Here is a 10,000-nt window from a genome sequence, read left to right on the forward strand (position 1 = left end):
TTCCACCCTCATCCACTAGGGGCTGGTGTCAGAAGCGAGCAAATCCTCATTGACTCCCATGTTAAAAATACCAATTTCACAGCAGAAATAAACATGTTTACAGCCTGGTACCAGAACATGTTTTAGGTTTAAATGATCTAGTTTACACTCATGACAACTCTGAGGGGGTGAATGTTTTTCTCACTCTTCTGTTTAAGTGTATTAAACGCCTAAAATTCTGTATAATTAATGAGCATCAGACCCACGTGACCACAGAGCTAGCTCCGGGGAAAGGCCTCAGTAGAGCCTCGGTCTGGCCTGGAAACTGTTCCGGGATTTTCAGTCTCTGTGTGTGTGTGTATTCTTGTTTGGATATTATTTGTGCAATTGTTGGACAAAATGACTTGCTGTGGCATTAATTGCACTAATAGAGCGTCCAAGGAGTCTCCACTTCATTTTTTTCAGTAAGTAAAATTATATTTATGTATTTTAGGTCACTGCCGAGCTGAGCTTAGATTTTAACATGTACTGTTTAACCATGACATTTAAATGTAATAGGGTAAAACCCAGTGCATTTAACATAATGCTGCACTTTAGAAAATGGGTTGAAATATAACATGTTGGTGGAGCTGGGTTCCCACTATCGGCTTGTGGAGCTCTCAGGAAAACGATGTTTTCCACCCGGTTCTCCCCTCCCCGCAGCTCTGTGCATCTCAGATCGCAGCGGAGCTTGTCTGCTGTGTGGCTGCCGGCTTGTGGAGCTCTCGGGAGACCGATGTGTTCCACCCGGTTTTACCCAGCGGTCAGCCCGGCGTATCTCTGACTCAGAAGCTCTGGTGTTGTGCACAGTTAACTCCGGTTGTAGCTAGGTTGCTGCCTCCGTTAGCTTAGCTCCCACCTCCGTGTTAGCTTTGGGTTAGCTTCAGGTTAGCTTGTAGCTAGTTCGACCGGGTGTCGTCAGTTGATCCCAGCCTTACAGCCCCACCCTCAGCTCCGCCTCTCTTCCCTTTTGTGGAATTGTCTGGGCTTGACGGAACCTGTGACACGGTCAAAATGGCGGTGGTGGCCACCTCCCATTTGGCCTCCAAAACGTGTTATTGTAGACTATGGAAAGGAGATGTCCAGTATATTTATGTCGATGGTCTGAGTGACCTCATTAACCCTGTAAAGGCTCATTTAGCACAAACTGGCTCAGGAACATGATTTAAAACAGGAAAAAGTTGCATCGTATCCCTTTAATAACTTCTAACTGTCCAACACTTAACAGCAACAAAACTCACTTTAATAACAAAAATAAACTCTGTACGTAAAACATTTATAGACTTGACTATTTACAGGTAAACAACGTGGAAAAGCTGAGATAATCACACAGGAATATTTGTAGATTAGCATAGTCAAAGCTCTTCCTCTGAAATGTCCATAAAGGTGAAATGTGTTCAAATATGGCTGCATTCCCTGCTTTAACTCATCTCCTCACCTTTCCATCCTCCTGCTCGTGGCAGACAAGGAGCAGAGCAGAGAGCTCATCGAGGAGTTGACCAATCGCATGCGGCTTAAACCCGGGAGAGACGGACAGAGAGAGAGAGAGAGAGAGAGAGAGAGAGAGAGAGAGAGGTGTAAAACAACGACTCGGCTCCTCCTAGACTGAGCCGACTAGGTGAACGACACGTCACTAGTGTTTCTAAAGTCAGACGAGTGAAACTGCACTTGTCTGAGGCCCTCAGACAAAAGTCTACATACCTCTGCTTTGGGCCCGTTTTTTTTCTTCCTCCTTCCTTCGCTTTGGGAATGCTGATCCCGATGGCTTAGGTGTTCTTTTCATCGTAAAATACCAAAAGTTTAAACGCGACGACAACAGGAAGTCTTTCTACAGCGCTGCCCACGCACGTGATCTACGGCACCCTTAACGGTCAAATGCATCGGAGCGGTGGCCCAAGCAGGAGCTCGTCATGCAGCATTAGAATTTAAATATTAATGTTTTAATTTCATGTCATTTCAGAGGGGAATTTTGAGCATGTAGAGAGTGCATTTCATATAACAAACATAAATGTAATAAACTTTTTTTAAAATTTTGCGCCCTATCCATCAGATGGCGCCCCAGGCGGCCGCCTGTGTCGCCTGTCGGCAAAGCCTGATGGCAGCTGAGCATGCGCAGAAACAGACCTGCAGACTTGTAGTTGAAAATGTTACACACAACTTTATTTAATTTCACATGCACGTGAGTTTTCCTTACATTTATTTTTACAAGCTTACACGTGTTGGTGTGCAGCTTCTCACATTCTACTGCACACACACACACACACACACACACACACACACACACACACACACACACACACACGTTGTACAAGCACACACAACACATCTAAACGTTTGCGCGTTGTGAAACAGATTGGCCCTCATCGCACTGATCAGTCAGGTTGGACTTTGTAAGTTCATCTTCTTGCTGAGGTTAAAGAGTAAGTCACCCCCCTACCAAAGTCTAACTCAACCCTTGTCTGTTCTAAAAATGGGCCAGGAGGCATTTCCTGGTGGACTGAGTGTGCAGATCTGTGTCAGTGAGTCACACAGACAACTAACCTGGTGTAGGGTTAGGGTTAGGGTTAGGTTCCGTGTCTCCCATCCTGGGAGACTCCTGCTCTAGAGGTCCTGCAGGTCCTGACTGTGTTTAAAGTGACAATGTGCATTTTCCCTGGCAAGAGAGGGCAGTACGTACCTAAATCACTGCAAGCAAGCAGTATTTTTGTGTTTGGGTAAGACTTTACCAACAAACGGCCATTCAGGCCAAAAAGCCCCAGGAGTGCCATTTTCTACGTACTTGGTCTGACGCTTCAACCTCCACCAGAAATGACAAGCACAGCTGACTTCCCTTCGTCACTGGAAACGAGTGAAGACGTAAAAAGTGTTGTGTAACCACTTGCTACAAATCAGTAAATGCTTTTTGTCCTCATGGGCTCCCGTAAAAAGAAACATGGCGTCTAATATTGCGTCGCCCGAGACTTAGGCTCGTAGACAGGAATACGTAGACACCTTATTGGGCCCTGGAGAGCGTAACAGCGTGGTCCCAACAGTGGATGGGTCTCCCCACTCTCCATGCAGAGTGAGCAACTATGGCTGATTTGGTGCAGCCTACGGTTACAGCGGGCATAACCACGTGGGATTACCAGTGACTACCTGATAGGACGTTATATTTATATTCCTGGTGTCTGATTTTGTGGGAAAGCTTGATAAAATGTGTTTTAGAGTTGGGTAAGCCCCTTCTGCAGTGGAGATGAACGCACTCGGGGGGGGGGGGGGGGGCAGATAGAGACCCATCTAAGATGGCGGCCAGCCACTACGGCAGCGCCAGTCTACGGAGCGTCTACGTATAGATGTGTGTGCTTAGACCGGCTCTCGTGGATGCTAGATCCGGTTTTTACGTTTATATGTTACGAAGCCGCCAACAACCGGGCATCACTTCATTCTTTTTCAGCAACATTTAGATTTTTCCAGAGATTAAAGGGAAAACTACACATCGTCTCATTAACGAGCTTCTAGGAGATTCTAGTGGCTCCTGATGATAACGAGGCTTAGAGATGATGGGGGCATCCCCTCTGCAGGGCTGCATTCCTGGTCTTGGCACTGCCGCTGAGCCGGGCTGGAGGATGTCCAGCTGACTGGCATCAAGCATCTCCTGTTACCATCAGGAGGGAAAACGCCCAGAGCACGTGCACATTTTCTCGTGCACTGCTGCTTCTCGGAGGAGTCACTCAGAAGCAGCTGGTGGGGCTCGCCTGTGGAGACGCAGCAGCTGAAGAGCCGCTGTGGGGAGAAGCAGCACAACCTGGAAAATGTTTTAAGTTTCCCCTTTTTCCTCTCCTGTAACGCTCCGGCGCTGGAAAACCGTCAGGATTAAGATGACTTCATGTCACAAACACGCCGTGTGTGTGTGTGTGTGTGTGTGTGTGTGTGTGTGTGTGTGTGTGTGTGTGTGTGTGTGTATCACTCATTCTTTTTATTTTCGATTGAAAACAAAAAAAATCAAATGAGCAAAATTAGTTTTTTTGGTTTTATTTACAAAAATGTTGTTTTTCGTGTGTTTTTTTGGTCTCAGATCAAATATAAGAAATAGAAACACGTCAGTTGGATTGAATTTGGGTTCACGAGGACAGGTGTTATTCCGATGTAGTACGTAAGTACATGTTATTCATACAGCACTTACAAAGTGCTCCACATGGATCAAAATAAAACAAAGTTATTAGATCATAATGATCTCACACAGAAACAGATGCTTAATTATTTACTGTACAAGCAACAAAAATGCTGCAGACATGCTAATAATATGAGAACCATGTGGAAACCATTAACGGGACTCAGTGGAGGCTCATCCATAGGGGGCGCTGTGGCGCAGCCCTCCCGGATGTGAAGAGAAAAGAAACATTAAAGGAAAATAAAACGTACATTTACTACAAACGTGTCTGTGAGTGCCTACATGCACTCATCCCTCTCATGCTGCGTGGGTAAAGGCCCGGCCACCAGGCACTCGCCGACAAACCCCTCCTCCGTGTCCGGGCGAGGGAACTCGGTCTCCTTGAATACTTTTCTTCATAAGGGGTCTTTGGGCTGCTGCTTGTCAGGTCCCACACCTAGGACCTGTTTGCCATGGGTGACCCAACCACACAGCGTAGCTCCGAGGACACTCAAACCCCTCCCCCACAGTAAGGTGGCCGCCCAGGGAGAAATCCTAAATTATTTATTTAATGATAATATAATGATCTCAGGTTGAAATGCCTGATATATGAAGATTAATGTTTTTAAAAAGCTTCTCTAATGAACAAAAACTTAATCACTTCATCAAATACGTCAGAAGGTTCAGCAGAACCTTTAACCGGCAGCTTTCAGACACGCTCCACACCGGAGATGATGAACCAATGATCAATAATCAGAAATTGTCTTGATTATTGTTAAAAAGTGTTACAGGATTCCATGTTCTTTATTTATTTGTTTGTTTTCTGATGAAGAAAAGCTTGTCTGATCTGTAAACACACGCATGTCGCCAGGGGTTGAATTACTTAATTTTTTTTAAAGTCGACAGTCAAGTAATGAAAATCGAGTCGACTTCGACTAGTTCATACAACCCCTACATGTCACTGGAGCCACAGCTGAGGACCAACCCCACCTTCCATGGACGTAATTTTCACTTTAGAAGTGTGTGTGTGTGTGTGTGGGGGGGGGGGGTCTTTACAGTATGTTCTAATGGGAAACCGGCTTCAACGCAAACGGTTGTTTTCCGCTTGGTCCTAGAGCTCAACCAGTGTCAGGTTAACATAGCGTAATTATGTTTTTGGATGGTAAAAAGTGCAGGGGTCAAAACTTGACTTTGGAAAAAGTGGGGGGGACATGTCCCCCCTGTCCTCCCCCAAAATTACATCCATGCCCCCTTTAATAATGCTGCGTCCACCCAGAGAGTTGGATCTTCTGGCTCTGTCAGAGCAGCGCCTCCTGCTGGTGGACTGGAGTATATCAGGGTTCTACGTTTTTTTTTCTGGGTTCTATGGGGTTCTACTGGGTTCTGTATTTGATGGACAGAAAGCTTCAGGTCTACAGCTGATTCATCCAATGCTTTACATTTCTTATCTTACTGACTTGTAGCAGATATTTAGCGTGAGTGAGTGAGTGAGTGAGTGAGTGAGTGAGTGAGTGAGTGAGTGAGTGAACAGAGCCTGCAAAAGGTCAAAGGTCGCGTGTGCTGGTGCTTCCTCTCCCTGAGGGCGGGTTCTTGGGCTGACTCGTTCTCCTGGTGGAGCTTCAGGAGAAAACCAAACTGTCTCTCCTGAAATAAACCGCTCTGACTCGTTACTCGAGCAAGAGCAGAAGAGACTTGTCCCCAGCGTTACTGACAGGATAAAATAGAGACTAAGCCTCGATGGTGGCACACCTGCCCCCCTTCTCCTGGTGGGTTTAGGCTCCGCCCCTAACTACTGATGTGGGGGCGGCATCGGAAAAAATCCAAAACTTCATAAACCTGAAACTGGAGTTTCAGCAAAACAGTAAATATCTCTAAGCATTTGTTTAGAAGAGCATTATTTTAATAATAATAATAATTATTATTGTTGTTGTTGTTGTTGTTATTGCCCTGCGATGGACTGGCTCTCTGGATGGGTGTTGTTGTTATTATTGATAGCTCAGCTCCTGTGTTTGTTATCAGCACACCCGCTGCTGTCCCAGATTCTTGGCATGTCTCATGGTAAAAAAAGACCCCCCCCCCCCCCCCCATAACCCCCTGCTGCCTGTCTGTCTCTCTGCCTGAGCCGTCCCAGAGCAGAGACACGTCCACTCTGTGTTCTCTGCTGATGTTTGACAGCAGCAGATCTCTGATTTTCTTCTCATCGGTCAGATCTTCCTCCTCCTTCTCAGTCCTGTCTGTAAACCAGGGCTGCACTAAATGGGGGGCGGCAGAGTCCCCTGGCCCACCTGCGATCATGACTAACTGTGGTTTCCGTGGTTACCGCACCATGTCACAGCACCTGAATGACCTGAAGAAGGAGAACTTCAGCCTGAAACTCAGGATCTACTTTCTGGAGGAGAAGATCCAGCAGAAGTTTGAGGAGAGTGGCGATGACGTGCACAAGAGGGTGAGTCAAGTCAACGTCCTGAGTGTAGAGACAAGTCGACACGTTTCCATGCTTTTGTGTCCCTGCAGAAGTCTCACCAGAAACACACACGGTGTGGAGTGTTTCTGCTCAGTCAGGATCTCTCCTGCAGCAGAGTGGTCAGGAGAAGCTCGCATGCATGAGCAACAGCTGATCAGCGGCTCTGTCCCATCCCGCGGGTGTCGGACAGAGTATATACATACATATATATACATATATGTATGTATATACTCTGTCCGATCCCGCGGGTGTCGGACAGAGTGTACACACATAGCTGGCACCCGTTCAGTCCACACTCACACCCCGCTGCAGTTTTTACCTACAGTATATTCTCAATAAATGAGGAAAACATTATTTTAATGGGAAATGATTAAATAATGTTAGGAAGCAGGCTGAGGTAACAAACTCAAAGTGCAATATTAAAAGTGCAAAGCATGAAAAACGTATAATCTTTCAGTTAAGTCCCGTTTTAGTTTTTCTGAATGAACTGACTCCTGCACACAGCGTAGACGTAGAAGAGTAGACGCCGCACCAACCGCTACTTACTATGTTTGGCCGCATTCGCGAGTTCTACGTTTTATAAACTCTATGGTTAACAGAATGTTTTAGCTAGGCTTTAGCTCCGGGAAAGCTCCGTGGAGATCTGGAGCTAGAACGGCGAAAGAACGCGTTCCTAAACCCGTTCACGCACGCCAATACGAACGCACTCGCTTTTGCGTTCATCAGGCAAAATACGAACGAGATCAGTTCACGTTCACAAAAAACCGAACAAATTCAGGAAGAGTCGTTCAGTGACGCGTTCGCCCACAACACTGGATTTGGTCGTTAGTTTAGATGAACGTGTTAATCCAGGTTTGGTCAGTAAAAAGTGCAAATATCTCAGAGACTGTTCAGCAAATTTTCTATAATTCTCACCTGTTTTATGCTAATGCTAATGCTAGCTGATGTCCTGCAGCTATGTGTTCAGGTCTCGAATGTTTTTCAGCCAAATCACAAAATGAGTTTATTGTTACGTCTGCTGGATGCTGACCTCCAGTAAACCTCAAGGTTTTGATTCTGGGAGAGAAGACTTCCACGTGGACGATCAGCTAGGGGAGCTTAAGCCACGCAGGACTACAAATGCGTCTCACCATAATGACATCACTGAGCCAGACACGAAGAAGAGGAGAACAAACTCCTTCTTCAGGATGACAGAAGGAGCATCAAACATGGAGAAAAGCACGGATTCAAAAGCAGAGGAGATTCTGCTGCCATGTCATACATGACACGTGTGATTTGTAGTTGTTTATTTATGAATATTTAAAAGCTCACAAACGTCAAATGATGTGACAGACACCATCGAAACTCATAATTATTTATCACTTAAACTGAAGAACGTGGTTCAGGGTGCAGGGCAGGGGGGATCAGAGAGTAGCTCACATAGGCTACCCACCAGCTGACGGGAAGGGGGAGGAGCCTCAGGCTCCCCACTTCTAGCAATTCATTTAAATCGATCAGTCACTTTATTAAAGATGCAAGACGGTCCGCAGCAGATAATAAAACACATAAATAAGCAGAACTATTAAAGATGAATGCACGCTGTAGCAGGCTCACATGAAGGTTAGGATGCCAGTGATTCCACATATGGGGTTAAGTCCTGTGTGAGGGTTAGGGTTAGACTCCAGTAACCTCCACACTCAACTGTCCACCAGCTTCTGTTGTCCTGCAGGGTTGTAGGTACGCTTCCTCCTGCTGGTTTTCTTAGAGCGCCTCCGGTAGTGCACATGGGTATGCTTTAGCAGGTAGAGGACACGACCTAGACCTCCGCATCAGCGCCAGCCTGTGCACCAGCAGGCATGCACTGTCTGCAGATGTCCACATCACCCGTCAGATCAGCAGATACGTGCTGACCCAGATGGTTCAGTAACACCACCTGATGCAGAGACGTCTGGAAATACCTGCTTACTTCTCACAACGGTGTCAAACTCTGACCCAGAGGTGGAGCAGACCCTCGGTAGCTGCTGACAGCCAGCACCCAATCACCTGCATGCATGAAGTGGTTAATTACTGTCCCTCCAAGCACACATCCAGCTCTGCAGCCCCTACGCTGCTTGGACAAGTCGTCCGTTTGGACATTAAAAGAAAAGCAGACAGAACACCTTCCTGTCTAACTCCAGGACAAACCAGGGGACGTGTCCTTTAAAATAAGACCTTCATAAATTCAGAGTTCAGACCTGAGCAGAAAGACGGTCTCGCTGACCCTGCTCACACCGACCTGCACCTGTTGTGTGTTACTGATACAGCAGCTGCCAGAACCGCTCACCTATTCTTGGATCTGGGTCAGCACGTGAGACCAGGAGCTGTTGGTGTGAAGATATTTTAGCGAGAGGAGATCCTGGTTTGTTTCCTGCACAGAAACGAGTCGAGCGCGGCGTCAGATCAGCATTCCTGCAGTCCGTGTTCACGTGTTGGAAACCAAAACAGGTCCTGGATCAGCGAACCGTGATGAACACACTGCAAAGCCCCTTTGTTCTGCGTGTTCTGCGTGTTGCGTCCTGACGGCGTGTTTCCAGAACACCGCCAGAGCTGCTAGACCGGTGGTTCTGATGCGTCGGCTAACGCTGTAGCCTTCAGAGCGCCGCCCTGTTGGCGCCGTCACTTCCTTCTCCGTTTATCCGCGGGCAGCAGACGACGGTCTTCAATAGAACATAAAAGCGAGTGTGAGGAAGAAACTAGTCGAAGACACACAAGCGCCGCAGAACAGGAAGCAGGAAGTACAATAAGGACATCAGCTGTAACAGACCGCTGCACATGACCCTCACCCAACGAAAGCTCAGAGACACGGAGGCGTGGACGCAACCATGGACAGAGACGATGGGTCTGCGCGTGGGACAGAGTCATCGGCGAAGACGGCACCGTCCTCTGCTGTCCGTGGATGAACGGAGCAGGAAGTGACGCCACCAACAGCGGCGAGCTCTGACGAAGGCTACATCAGCAGAAACGACTCCCAGTGATGCCGTTGTGCTTCAGACCGGTTTGTAAAATTCAGTCGAGACGTAAAACTAAACTAAAGTTCACGAGGAAAACCATCCGTGCACACTCGCGCTGTGCAGTCACACGTGCCTGCCATTCAGGATCCTTCCATACAATTATAACCCATTACCGTGGTTACCACGGTTACCACTACTTTTGATGTGTTTCATCACTTCTGATCTTTACATCACAGGTGGGCTCCATCATCAGACGATGTGGAGGAACGCTCGTACGAGAGGACGCCGCATCTGGCCCTCGCTTATCCAGCGTTCCTCTGTTCCTCCCTGCAGATGAAACGAGGACGTGCGTCCTCCTGGTTTAGGAAGCGTGCGGTGGCCTCTCGTACGCGCGTTCAGTCGTCTGGACAGAGGAGAGGT

At 47.3% G+C, this 10,000-nt stretch overlaps 1 protein-coding gene across 4 annotated transcripts in view; it reads left to right on the forward strand.

The window, feature by feature from the left end:
* The window catches only part of pde4dip (phosphodiesterase 4D interacting protein), an 83,386-nt gene that overhangs the window by 27,818 nt on the left and 45,568 nt on the right, over positions 1–10,000 (forward strand). For 2 of the 4 annotated variants that reach the window (XM_070554381.1, XM_070554382.1), the window contains exon 1: positions 6,213–6,593. In XM_070554381.1, coding sequence (XP_070410482.1) covers positions 6,312–6,593 — 282 coding nt within the window. In that variant the 5' untranslated portion in view covers positions 6,213–6,311. Of the gene's footprint in view, positions 1–6,212; positions 6,594–10,000 lie in introns of those variants that run through there. The other 2 variants (XM_070554384.1, XM_070554383.1) reach the window with 2 other exon arrangements.

This window comes from Nothobranchius furzeri, chromosome 8, assembly GCF_043380555.1.
Source record: "Nothobranchius furzeri strain GRZ-AD chromosome 8, NfurGRZ-RIMD1, whole genome shotgun sequence".
Lineage (NCBI taxonomy): Eukaryota > Metazoa > Chordata > Actinopteri > Cyprinodontiformes > Nothobranchiidae > Nothobranchius > Nothobranchius furzeri.